Source organism: Antennarius striatus, chromosome 18 (genome assembly GCF_040054535.1).
Source record: "Antennarius striatus isolate MH-2024 chromosome 18, ASM4005453v1, whole genome shotgun sequence".
Taxonomy (NCBI): Eukaryota; Metazoa; Chordata; class Actinopteri; order Lophiiformes; family Antennariidae; genus Antennarius; species Antennarius striatus.
Window position 1 is genome coordinate 9171111 of NC_090793.1, and position 14210 is coordinate 9185320.

At 45.0% G+C, this 14210-nt stretch overlaps 1 protein-coding gene across 4 annotated transcripts; it reads left to right on the plus strand.

Moving 5' to 3' along the window:
- The first annotated feature begins 207 nt into the window (after positions 1-207).
- On the plus strand, positions 208-13154 carry LOC137611998 (phosphatidylinositol 4-phosphate 5-kinase type-1 alpha-like). 4 transcript variants are annotated; one of them, XR_011038817.1, is made up of 18 exons: positions 208-472; positions 4030-4058; positions 4204-4293; positions 4410-4540; positions 5489-5606; positions 7070-7222; positions 7491-7790; positions 7876-8084; positions 8164-8247; positions 8714-8762; positions 8863-8947; positions 9040-9213; positions 9294-9450; positions 9531-9587; positions 9667-10147; positions 10263-10462; positions 10594-10668; positions 11710-11756. XR_011038817.1 is itself a non-coding variant. In XM_068340278.1 (18 exons), exons 1-18 carry the CDS (start codon positions 400-402, stop codon positions 11915-11917), a joined length of 2343 nt encoding a protein of 780 aa, XP_068196379.1. In that variant the 5' UTR covers positions 208-399; the 3' UTR covers positions 11918-13154. The 4 variants fall into 4 exon arrangements, 2 of the variants coding, with proteins under 2 accessions (XP_068196379.1, XP_068196380.1); XM_068340278.1 differs by lacking the exon at positions 10263-10462 and adding an exon at positions 11915-13154 and having other exon boundaries at positions 11710-11784; XR_011038816.1 differs by having other exon boundaries at positions 10263-10668; positions 11710-11781.
- Positions 13155-14210: the final 1056 nt, after the last annotated feature.

Below are 14210 nucleotides of genomic sequence, written 5' to 3' on the forward strand. Positions count from 1 at the left end.
CTTGGACTGACCACCAATTCCCAAGCAAATAATAATTTTCAAAATTTTATGCAAAAAAATATTCTAAACACACACACACACACACACACACACACACACACACACACACACACACACACACACACACACACGCCGGGGCGTTCAGGTTACTGATGATCGGTAACGTGATGCTGGAGCGGCGCGCGCTGCATCCGTTGCGTGCAAACGGTGACGCACGAAGGACGATCGGCGCTGCTGCCTTTGAGCGCATCTCCGCGTTCGACGACATTTACGCATCCATCCATGGAGTCATGGAGTCTGTAGCTGAAGAATTGAGCGGCGACGCGGGTGAGACTGCAGATCGTTCCGGATCGCGTAAAATATAATCTCGTTCTCTCCGAGGATCCGTCAGAAACCGCGATGGACATGAGGACCGTGGACACCGAGGATGAGACGGCCAGCCGCTGCCTCCAGCTTGACCTGGGGGACACCGGTGCGTATATCCATCATCCATCCCTAGTTAGATCGGTTGAACGCTGGGTAACGAAGTTAGTGACTGGAGTGCGCAGCGTCCAGTGTGAGCGCGCATAGACCTAGAAGGCAAAACTGAAACAGGAGGAATCTGATTATGGATGATTGGAAATGTAGAATTATGGTTGGGGGAAGAAACAGTAAGTGGTCATGAACGATAACTGTCAAGATTCAAGCCTCTGCTGGTGCTTCACTGCAGGCTGGCACAACCTCAAGATGCGCATGGGGGGATGTGGGGCCCCACCAGACCTGGTGGAGAGGAGCTGCCGTGGGTTAGGGGGTAGATGTTTACACCAGTGGTCTTACTGTGGCTCACTTCCTCTAAATCTGAAGAGTGCTTTACATAATCTGATAGGGAATCATAGCATAACCCGCATGCTAATCCTTCACTGTATCAATTCCATGCATGGTTCTGTGTGTGTGTGTGTGTGTGCGTGTGTGTGTGTGTGTGAGTGTGTGCGTGTGTGTGCGTGCGATGTTAATGTACAAATGTTAAGTACAGACAAACACATGTGGCCCTAATCAGATGTGTTGCATGTGCATGCACATGTATGTGCAGTTGCATGAACGCTTGGGCGCAGGTGATTAATTCCTCTAGATTATTGTTGTGTTCAGACAGCCTTGTGGCATAAAAATCTCTGCTGAGCGTCACATTAATGTCCCAGCAGTAGGCCGCCACTTCCTCTGCAGAGGCAGAGATCTAATCCCACTGATACAACAAACACACACACACACACACACACACACACACACACACACACACACACACACACGCACACGCACACACACACACACTCTCTTAAAGCCCTTCAAACAACACAAATGTTGGAATATTACAAGAGTGTGTTGTTGCTGACGCGTCTCAGGTTGAATGTTTCTCATATAGTAATCAGACATTCAGTGTGTTCTTCCTCCCTGTTCTTGCGGCTCATTGACATATTATTCCGGTTTGACCCTAATCCCACAGAGACTCTTTGTGTAGGGATGGAGCCTCTCATTGTTGCGCGATGATGCAGAGTTAATCTGCAGGTTACAGGTGTGATCAGCCAGGTTACAACGTGTCCTATCAGTGTATTTAAGGCCACAAGGAAAGAAGAAAGATGAATCAGTGAAATGATGAGGATCCTCCTTTCAGCTTTTCCCTTCAGGGGTCGCCACAGCGAATCAATTGCCTCCATCTAACCCTGTGTGTTTGTTTCAGTTGTATACATATATACACACATGTAAAAATATAGAACATGAGTGGAAAAATAATTCCCCCATGGGATTTATTAAAGTGTATTTCTTTCTTCTTTCTTCTTCTCAAAGGCAAATGTTAGCTTACTAACGTGCTAAACTAAGATGTGAACATGTTTCAATCTTGTATTACTTTCTTCTCCTTTCAGCTTTTCCCTTCAGGGGTCGCCACAGCGAATCAGTTGCCTCCATCTAACCCTGTCTTCTGCATCCTCTTCTCTCACACCAACTACCTTCATGTCCTCTTTCACTACATCCATAAACCTCCTCTTTGGTCTTCCTCTAGACCTCCTGCCTGGCAGTTCAAAACTCAGCATCCTTCTACCAATATATTCACTATCTCTCCTCTGGACATGTCCAAACCATCTCAGTCTGGCCTCTCTGACTTTATCTCCAAAACCTCTAACATGTGCTGTCCCTCTGATGTACTCATTCCTGATCCTATCCATCCTGGTCACTCCCAGAGAGAACCTCAGCATCTTCATCTCTGCTACCTCCAGCTCTGTCTCCTGTCTTTTCCTCAGTGACACTGTCTCTAGACCAAACAACATCGCTGGTCTCACCACAGTTTTGTACACCTTTCCTTTCATTTTAGCTGAAACTCTTCTATCACACAACACACCTGACACTTTTCTTCACCCGTTCCATCCTGCCTGTACACGCTTCTTCACCTCTTTTCCACACTCTCCATTGTTCTGGACTGTTGACTTAAAATCCTCCACCTTCTTGATCTCTTCTCCCTCTAACCTCACTCTTCCACTTGGGTCCCTCTCATTCACACACATGTACTCTGTCTTACTGCGGCTAACCTTCATTCCTCTCCTTTCCAGGACAAACCTCCACTTCTCTAGCTTCTCCTCCACCTGTTCCCTGCTCTCACTACAGATCACAATGTCATCTGCAAACATCATAGTCCATGGTGATTCCTGTCTAACCTCATCTGTCAGCCTGTCCATCACCATAGCGAACAAGAAGGGTCTCAGAGCTGATCCCTGATGCAGTCCCACCTCCACCTTGAACTCCTCTGTCACACCTACAGCACACCTCACCACTGTCTTACAGTCCTCATACATGTCCTGCACTGCTCTAACATACTTCTCTGACACTCCAGACTTCCTCATACAATACCACAGTTCCTCTCTGGGCACCCTGTCATCAGCTTTCTCCAGATCTACAAAAACACAATCCAATTCCCTCTGGCTTTCTCTGTACTTCTCTATCAAAAATCATCTAGTATTACTTTCACATGCAGATATCAGCTTTTAGCAGATATCTGTCTGTAGCTTCTAAGCTAGTTACTGTTTTCATACCATGCTAACATTTTAAACTGAGATTGTGAAACTTACAAGTAATGATAGTTGTGCTTGTTATTAGCATTTAGCTAAAGCAGCACTGAGTTATCAGTGTCTGTAGCCTGTAAGATAGTTATTAATGTATTTGTTTTTTTACTGCTGCACATCAAATGTAAGCATGCTAAAGTTCTAAATCTAGATTATAATGAGGGGAAACTTTAAATGTATAATGTTATTTTTGCATGATGATATTAGCTTTTAGCTAGAAGCAACACTGAGCCGCTGTTGTTTTTAGCCCCTAAACTAGTTACGAATTACAGGACTATGCTACCATAATGCACTCTTCCTTCCTGATCCCTCGTCCTCTTTAATATACAGACACACAAAGAATCAGTCTAGTTGTGTCCCTTATGTTGGGGGGAAAAGACGCTCCCTAATCCTCGCCTGTGATTGGTTGGTGGATGTGATCTGGGGACCTCAACCAATGGCAGCAGTCAGATTAGGGAGGAAGTCAATCCAATAGAGTTTTTACATTCTTGATGCAAATCTCACTCCCCCAGGATTAGAAGGCAGGACTCCAGTGTGAAGTGGTCTGAACTGAATGTCAGGGTTTGTGGAGAGAAATCTGTAGACTCTAAACTTTTCTGCTGGTGAGTGTACATCCCATTTATTCATGGAGGATATATCTGAGATTTGATGCATTGATTCTGAGATCATTTCATCACAGGGTTTATTTGTCTGGAAGTTTTTTTCCAGGTGTCATGGAATTCTTTATTTTGAAATTTCCACTGTTCGTTTCCCTTTAAGGATGATTTCATTGTGAAAAATCTGTGGTTTAAATTGGTTAAATGAAGGAAGGTTGATTATAGTGGATCCCTTGACTCCAATTTGAGCCTGACTCTAAAGTTAATTATTGATTAGGACATCACCCGAAGTAACTGATTTAGACTCTTCTCAAATGTTTTTTTTAATCTTCTCTCTCTCTCCACAGATTTGACCAAGAAGGCTCAGATAACAGAGGTGAGTGGCTGTTTCCTTTCGAGTTCTCCTCTCTGATTGTCATCAGTGTTTGTTTCCTGCGTGATTCCATTCAGTATAACCTCTGATGGGACGATTTACAATACGTATGCATCTATTATTATTGTTTCTCATGTCCTTCTAACAGATGCCGTCCCCTTTCGGCATGGGCCCAGCTCATGAGAAAAAGATCGGCCACAGGAGAGTCGATGCCTCTGGAGAGACGACATACAAAAAGGTGATTTTCTCCACATCTCTGACTTTTTTTTGTCTTAAATACTATTTGTAGTTTGCTTCATGCTCATTTTCTTTCCACCCACACCTTAAAATCTCCTGACCTGTCTCCCCCTCCAGACCACCTCCTCCGCCTTGCAAGGGTCCATCCAGCTGGGCATCGGTTACACTGTTGGCAACCTGAGCTCCAAGCCTGAGAGGGATGTGCTGATGCAGGATTTCTATGTGGTGGAGAGCATCTTCTTCCCCAGGTGTGCTCGTGTGAACACGTGTGTTTGTGCAAAACATCTATTAGAAGTGTCTAACACAGTGGTTCTTAACCTTGTTGGAGGTACCCAACCCTGTCGGTTTCATATGCTCACTCACCAAACCCTTCTTTAGTAAAAAAATATTTTTTTTCAAAATTAAGACATAAGTATATGTTTTACTGGTGTATTTAATGAATTAGGCATTAATGTCACCTTTTTCAAAGAACAAAATCAAGACAGTTCATGAACTCACATGAAATGACCTACCTGCAAATCAGTGTGACTTCTGCTGTTGTTATTGAGAGACCAGTTCAGATATGCGTGGTTTCACCTTGGCAAGTGCTCCTGTTACGTCATTTTCACAGCAAATTCTGTTTCTGTTGTTTTCCATGCAGCTTAAGGAAGTGCTTCTTTATTTTTGCCAGTGCAAGACTAGAGTTGCTCAACTTGACATTGCAAATCATGCGGAACTCTGACTCTCATCACCTTCCGTTATACAGTACATGTAAATTCACGTTGCACATATTCGTCCGACCACTTTCTTTTTTTGCTCAACATAGTTACTATGAATTAAAATATTAAGAAAGCAATCAGATGACATACCATCATGACAGCCACTAATCGACTACTTAGTGCGCAAAATCCCATGTAGCACAGGTAGGCTAATCGGTGTAGCGTGATCACCTGCAGCCAGTGATGGCTAAGGGGGGGCGTGTCATCACAAATTGACACGATGTGTCAAATGTACACAGTGATCCGTGTATGTTCGGCAAAAACACCTGACACAATGTGTCGGGTGTTTTTGTCTTGACCTCCATCTCGACCTCCATCTCCGCTGAACCCCTGAGACTGACTCAACGAACCCCTAGGGTTGGATTGAACCCAGGTTAAGAACCACTGGTCTAACATCATCTCTTATGTTTTTTTCCCCTGTGGGTCCATTGTGTATAGTGAAGGCAGCAACCTGACCCCAGCCCACCACTACCCAGACTTCAGGTTCAAGACCTACGCCCCTGTGGCCTTCCGCTACTTCAGGGAGCTGTTTGGGATACGGCCAGACGACTACCTGGTTAGATATCTGTGTGTGTGTGTGTGTGTGTGTGTGTGTTTTCTGACACTTATTACAACTATGGGCTACAGAAATTTATCCATCAATACAAAAAGAAACCTTAGATCTACCCACTGAACTGAACACGACCCTCGACCACATGACAAACATCATCATTATGTCAGGCCAATCAGATGCGGAGTAGGGAGGGCTCTTGCATTGCCATAGTAAGATTCATTTACCTCAGGAAAAGCCTAGAAATTCTGATCAGCGGTTCCCTCCCAAGAAAACACCTGTATGCAAATTAACAAAAAGTTTAGTTTAATCTGCTTCAAATGTAGAGTCAGCCGTAATTCAAACAGCACTGATCACATGACTTTAATCCCACATTCATTGATAGAAGTAAATATACTTCTACTTTTTGATTTACTAATCACAACAAAACTGTGATAAAGTCAAATTCATAACTCACACAAATTTTTCGGATCAGACATCTCAGAAGTGTATTTTTTCTTGTTGTCCATGGTACGTCTAACTTCACAACATTGCAGTTGATTAACTAATATTTTCCAAATACCGTATAAGATTTGACCAACGACCGACGGCGTTAGCGATGACATCACGTCTCTGCTGGAACAGAACCGCCACTGATGATCACACACATGAGAAAAAACACACCCACTGTAACACATGAAGAGATACAAAATCCATGTGAGGGTAAACACACACAGACACACACACACACACACATGCTGCATGCTTAAGCTCACTTTACACCCGTGCCAGAGGGAGATTATCAGACTAAAGCTTTCTTTTTTAAACTCTAGCGGTGTAGCAGGCAGTCAGGTAGGGGTTGGTGTGTGTGTCTGCATGTGTTTGCGTCTCAGGTGGATTTAGGGGATGAGCACTAAAACAAAATAACAGTACTTTGTTAGACTAATTAAATTAAAGCAAACAGTTTCCCCGCTCCCTCTCCCTGCTTTTAGAAACAAGTCTTTCAGAACAGACTCCATTATTTAGAAAGCCTTAAAGTGTGTTTATTCACACTGATGCTTCTGTGCTGCATGCAGATTAATAAAGTTTGAGTTGAACAAAGTCCAGATATGACACGGAGTATTCGTCACAATCAACCCGAGGGGGGGGGGGTGGTGAAAATAACACGTTCAACTGATTGCAGGTGCCGGGGTCTAAATGTCAGAACGTACAATTTAAACTCCTCGAGATGTGTAATTATTCCCGCCCACACTTCCCTCCCTGCACTCAGCAGTGAATCCACATTTGCACTTTAAAATGAAGTTTCCTTTTCGCTGCTAATTAGCGATGCGTGTGAGTGGGTCGATGCATTAGTCTTTTTGGCTGCTTATTTGAAAGCTCTATTGAATCCGACACAGCCAGGCAGCCTGCGAGAACCGGGAAGCGTTAAATGTAGCATGGAATTAAAAAACTAGTAACACATTTGTCGCAATGCTAACCTCTCTTTCTAGTATTCCTTGTGCAACGAGCCGCTGATCGAGTTGACCAATCCCGGAGCCAGCGGCTCCATCTTCTACGTGACCCGAGACGACGAGTTTATCATCAAAACTGTCCAGCACAAAGAGGCCGAGTTCCTGCAGAAACTCCTCCCTGGATACTACATGGTGAGTTAAGTTCCTCCTGGGGTACAATCGGTGTGTGTTCACCAGTGTTAAGACTTGGAGACATCTCCATCTTCTTAAGTTACGCCCCAGCGTCGGCCCTGGGCGGCTGTGACGCCAACAGGTGACTCTGTAATAGATCTGAACAAAGGTCGCGCCTCAGCGACGCCCGGGTTAGTCTCATTAAAAGGTTAATGTGGATGCTCACGCTGTCGGGCAGGTGCTCACACACATGCTCATCACACACCCCCTATCCTTCTCTCCCACCCAGAACTTAAACCAGAACCCACGGACGTTGCTTCCGAAGTTTTTCGGCCTGTACTGCGTCCAGTGTGGGGGTAAGAACATCAGGGTGGTCGTCATGAACAACATCCTGCCCCGATCGGTGAGCATGCACCTCAAGTTTGATCTGAAGGGCTCTACTTACAAGAGGCGTGCTTCCAAGAAGGAACGAGAGAAGACCAAGCCTACATTTAAAGACCTGGACTTTCTGAGCGATGTCCCAGAAGGCCTCACTCTGGACCAGGACACGTACGGCGCTCTGGTAAAAACCCTCCAGAGAGACTGTCTGGTGAGAAAGAGAACGTAAAGATTATAAAGTGTTATAAAGAACACACCGAGATAAGTTATTTAAATCTTCGTTATCTTCACACCAGGTTCTGGAAAGCTTTAAGATTATGGACTACAGTTTGCTGCTGGGGGTCCACAACAAGACCCAAGCAGAGCGGGAGCGTCAGTCCCAGGGCTCTCCAGCAGGGGGCGTGGATGAGAAGAGGCGCGCCGCTCAGCGAGCTTTGTATTCCACCGCTATGGAGTCCATACAGGGGGGGTCCACATGCAGGGAGACGCTGGACCACGACGACACGTAGGTCTACGTTCTGTTGGGTCGGTGTCGTCATAGTCATCACATTAGCTGATAGTAACGTTATCCTGTCTGTCTGTAGGATGGGTGGCATTCCAGCTGTGGGCGTAAAAGGAGAGCGCCTCCTACTGTTCATTGGAATCATTGACATCCTGCAGTCCTACAGGTGGGGGAAACAGTTGAACTACACTTTCACCTGCTTCCGTTATTTAACCTCCTACGAAGGTCCTCATCACATCAGTCCTGGCGTTTCAAGACACGATTGTATTTGACAAAGTTGGATTTTTCTGTTATTAGATTGAGGCTTATAGTCATCAATGCTAAAACCTGGAGCGATGTATCGTCACAAACAGCGTCCCCAGTCATACTCTCTATAAATAAACACAAAAGACAGAGACGCAGCTATTGTTGGGATCAGACAGAATGTGTGCTGCTGTCGAGCATCCTCTTATAATCTCCTGGAAGCAAAACCGCCCTTGTCAGGAGTCACATCGATCTGTAGAAAATGTCAGAAATTCTACCGACATTCTACATCAGAATCATATTTTAGGTAGGACTGTAGCTACCGGTACAATCTGTGTTGCTAAGCAAACATGAAACATGTCTAACTAAACGTTTATCCCGTCGGACAGGCTGATCAAGAAGTTGGAGCACTCTTGGAAGTCCCTCATCCATGACGGGGTGAGTATCGCTCACATAGCTGATATGCAACAGCCTGTGTTCCAGTAAGGGAAAGTTCACCACATGTTACTGCCCCCCACCCCCACCCCCTCCCCCATAGGACACCGTGTCGGTCCACAGACCCGGGTTCTACGCCGAGAGGTTCTATAAATTCTGTAGCAGCATCGTCTTCAAGAAGAGCTGCTGTGAGTTTGTGCACAGACAAGCCACATTGTCACGCCTATAGTTACATGTAGGGGGGTCATTAACGTTACCCCAATCCCGCCTTCCCCCCCAGCACTGAGATCATCTCCTTCCAAGAGAGGCCGAGGGGCTTTTTCCATGTCTAAGGGCAGCGCCGGAACCGGTTCCATGGGGCGGCGCAACTCGCTGAGTGACGAGAGGCAGGAGAACCCCGACCATCTGGAGAACCTGAGAGGAGCCGGGGGCCCCCACCTGCTGGAGGAGAATGGTAGCCAAACCAACAAATCAGCTTCATTTTCATGTGATTTGACTTGTCGTTTTCATTATTCTTTATTCATATCGTACCAGCGAAGGACCCCCCCTGCACCCCTCCCTCATTTGAAGACGCCACCACAGCTTCCATCGCCACCACTCTGTCCTCCAACAACTCCCTGCCCACCACCCCCTTCGACACGCCGGAGCACCCCCGATACAGGAGACAAATGCACTCCCCCGGTTTGGTCAGGTGAAAATAGATCAACCGTCATGGTGATCCATCCTCGTGTTGTCGTTTCCCTGATGATGTCACTTCCTGTGGGTTTCCAGGTCGCAGAGGATTCAAGGCGAGAGGCCGGACATCATAACGGTGGAGGTGGAGCTCAGGTACTTCCTGTTTACCGAACCACGATGACATCACGTGTTCAGGATTAGGTGTAACTGTGTGTTTGTCTCCATCATGCAGTAAAATCCCCAAGACCACGGAGCTCACCCAGCTGACAGAAAGCTCCGCCCCCTGCCAGCTGTCACCTGACCCTCAGCCCGGCGTCCTCACCTCCACCGATCCATCATCGGCACATTCCTCCACCACCCTCCCTCCTTCCTTCACGCCTCCCTTCTCCTCCACCACCACCGGCCAGTCGTCGGCCACGCTCGCCTCCCCCATCCGTCCCTCTCCCAAACCCCTCGCCCCCCCCGCCGCTCAGGATCCCACCTTCTTTTCTCCAACCACACAATCCCCGGTGCTGGCTTCAGCCCACGCCGCTCTCCCCACTGTCTCAGCCTTCTCTCCCATCTGCCCCGCATCTCCTCGCCGTCTCCCGACGACACCTCCATCCTGTCGGCCCCCGAGCCCCCAGGCGACTCACGCGTCGTACAATCAGCTGTCCGTGTCCAGCAGCCACAACTCGCTGGACGGAGAGGTGGCGGTGTCTGACATCTACTTCGTAAGTCCCCCGTGAGAGTTTCCAACTTGTACTTGTTGTCCTTCTTCTTCCACAGAGTAAAGATGTGTTTTCTCTTCTGCTTTCCCTCAAACCTACTGGGTTTTTTTTCTTGTAGTGGCCCAGTCAAGACAGCGTGATAGAGTTATGATGGTGAGGGGAGGGAGGGAAGGGGCTTGCGTGCGTTCGTGGTGCGGCGTGCATGCCTTTGTGGGGTCATTCTCGCTCTTCTGAAATGCTTCTCTCCAAAGGCTGCCAGCGGGTCACGGTTCACGCTCTCGCAAACATCAGCAGGTTGTCTGTCTCGCCCAGCATGACGTATGTCCGTCTGTCTCCTCTCATCCTGCATCTCCCCACATCCATTTCCTCTAATTGATAATCCTTCCATCTCCCTGTGCTCACCTTTTGATGCATCTGCCTGTTGGCCCTCCTGCGTTCGCCTCCATCAGTACGCAGATGGAAGATATTGGGTGTACTCGCCGGTTCTTGGTCGTCGTAAGCTAAACTCTAGCTCCAGTTACAACGTAAGTCACCGAAGTAGTTCCAGTTAGACGAGCGCTGCTGCTTATGGAGCTTCAGAAGTAATGCAACATAAAGTCAGAGTGCATAGCACATGACTTATTCAGTGTTAAAGTCTGCATAAAAGGCATGGTATATTTATGACTGCAGCTTCTGAAGGGCCATCATGTGCATTTACATGGAGCGTACGGCTTTATTTAAGATGTTAAAGCAGATCTAAATCTTTAAATGAGCGCTGCAATCATTGCCCACTGTAGCTAGAGGTACGTTTGTGCTTTTAGTGATCCCTCTGTAGCACTCAGGTAGCACATAGAGCGCTAAAGGGCTAATTCCTGCTTGACTAGGAAAAAATCTTTCTGAAGTTAGAAATCCACTTTTTACTCAATCAACAATCTTTCAACCTCTGAAAATGAGGCTTTTGACAATTAAATAATCCATAATCACGTTTGGATTTTAATCCTTCAGACTGATCAGTGTGCAGAATTTAGTACACTTACATCCAAGATAATGCCTCCCGCTTTAAAACACAACCAAACGTTTTCTGACTTTGACAGGAAATCATATTTAATAAGAATTTAATCATATTTAATCTGTCAAGAAGAATCTGATGGATAAAACAGGACTTCAGGGTAAATGATGCTGATGTCAGCCGGCATATCCAGATTATGTCATCCCTTATATTGGTCATATATCCTCCTCTCTTCAACTGAGTTATTCTTATTCTATTCTTACTCATTAAGCAGTATTAATAAACTAGAAGCATGCATTAAACACAACAAGGCCTAAGGGCCCTGTATATCTACATAAGAGTACATGTGACATCCACATGTACCTATGTACAGTACATGATTCTAACTTCTTAAAGACCACCTCTATGCAAAATTTGTTGAGATGACTTTCCTTGGCACCTCTGCTAAAAAAAAAAAGCATCGGGAATATTTTAACATCCTTAATTTTCTGCATCTCTTCCCACTTACACTGTCCTCTCGTCACGGTCGCCTCCACGCCTGCTGCTGCCCTCTAACGGCCGAATGTTGTAACTGCAGAACCAGGAGGACCAGAGCTGGGTGACCTCTCCTCTGTACGGCTCTAGAAGGGCCTCAGATGCAGAGAGCGAGACGGTGAGCGAAGCTGCCATTCATTATTAATCATTGATCAACAGGACAGGGATATATGTACATCATTTCTGTTTGTGCTTTTCTCCTGTTGGAGTTTCTCCTGTTCATCTTTTCTCTTCTGTGTCTTTTTCAGTGAATCACGGCGGAGCAGAGGCCGTCGCCACGCATTCGTAATACAACTACCATGAGAATGAACACTGGTAGCTTCATTGCGAGAGACTAAAGGAATGAACAACACGCATATAAAAACACACTCACACCTGTATTCCTACAGACCTACAAATATGAAAATATGCAAAAAAAACATGAATATGCTTTCAGTTCTTTGGCGATCTGACTGACTGACACAGGAAGGAGCTTAACCCACAAAAAGCTGAAGGATTTTGCTGCTGTGTAATTTCAGTCCTGCTGTTTTAAGTGTTTGTGAGTCACACGGCACCAGGCCAGTGGAGGCTATGCAATATGAATACACATGTTGATTTCTCTTTTTGACTCATGCTGTAACCGCGTCAGAGTTTATTCATGCTTTTATTTCTCACTAGGGACATGTTGCAGCTGTGTAGCGTTTTTTTTTTTTGGCACTTTATCAGCTTCTCCGCGGCTGCGGTTTTATCAAATTATACACCGTTTGTGATTTTGTCCTTCACCTGTTGCTTGAAAACTCAAACACACTTTGAAACTTTAATCTGATGATGAACAGTCGTGTTGAAAAATGCCTTATCCATCAACTGATTTTCATTATTGTTTTTTCATATTTTGGACAACATTTAAAAAAGAAAAAAAAAATTAACCTGCAGAGAATTTTATTGAGTTCAGTACTAAATGTTTGGAGTTAAAACAAATAGCAGCTGTGCGTCAAAAGAAAAAATTTTTTTTTTAAAATGACGATTAAACTGTGTATGTGTGTTTAAACACATGCATGTCAGTCTGTCTGTGCCCTCATGTCTGTCTGTGCATGTGTTTGCATGCATATTGATGTGCGTTAGAGAGAGCTGTATAAGATATTTATGTCTGGTCCGTTTGTCAAAAAGTCCAAAGCTAGGATTTGCAGTTGCTGTTGTTGAAGCTATGAAAGTGTGAACCAGCTATGAGCATGCTGGCTGTGTGAGAAAAGAAATACAGAGACTCCAGTCTATGACGACACCCGATCACTCATAAATGAAAATATACATAGTGAAGTCCAGCTGCATAAAATAATTTTGAATACTGTTTACTAAGAAAGACATTACATTCCTTTCTCGGACCAGAATGACACTTCCTGTGTTGATAAGAGCTTCTGTAACTTATTACTGTGAGTCTGCTAAAGCTAACCTGCTTCTTTGCAGGCAGCAGTGTTTGTAGCTGATCACTGTGTTAAATAAAATAAAGATTATATTGTGTAATATTGTCTATTTTTTAATACTTCTTTAAAATAACCCTATTTACTATCCAGATAAAACGTAATTTTCATAATTTACCCACTAGATGGCGCCAGAATGTCTCAAAGTTCAGTCCGGTTGTCTGCATTTTGAATGGAATGTTCATAAGTATGAATACAAGTATGACTGCGTTATGAAACGAACACACACACACACACACACACACTATTATACGAACTGTCTGTAGGCCGACATTAATTTCAATCTTAAAGTTAGTTGCATTATGCTGACTACTAAACGAAAACATAATTTCTTATCTACTGAGGCTTCGCCGCTTAAAAAATACAATGAAATAAAATAAACAAATGGTCAGCTTGTCATCCAAACGAGCAGAGAAGAGCCTGTTGGGATCTTTTCTGCTCGTCTATTATAACAAAAACTGTCTCTAAACACACAAAGGAAAAGTGTAGCAGTGACAGAAAGCAGACAAAAAACACCACAATAAGACATTACAGAGAGATTGGGGTGTGTTCACTGTACTGCATTGCTGCATGTGCGTGCATTTGTGTGTGTGTGTGTGTATGAGTGATTTATCTGTAGGCCGAAGTTGTGAATGTCACTCAGGGTGACAAGTCAGCCATGTCGAGGCCGTGATGGAATGTGTGATGGACAAGGATCATCAGCCACCTTCTCAATTGTCCTGGAATGAAATTGTCCCTCTCTCTTGGTTCGCCCCTTATTTTTTATTTGTCCTTTCTCCTGCCTCTGGTCTCTCTCTCACTCACACATACACATACACACACACACACACACACACACACACACACTGAAGCACATACACACACACACACACACACAGACACACACACCATAATCCCTTTGCTCTTTATTGTGCCTCCTCAATTCGTTCCACCTGACATTCAGCAACAATACGACGGATTGATTAAGGAAAAGAATTGCTAAAGGAACCGGATAATGACATTCTTACATCTCTTGTTATGAAAATGTATTAAAAACCTCAATGAGACACAATGTTCAAATATTTGCAAGTTTTTTCATTGCGTCATACTA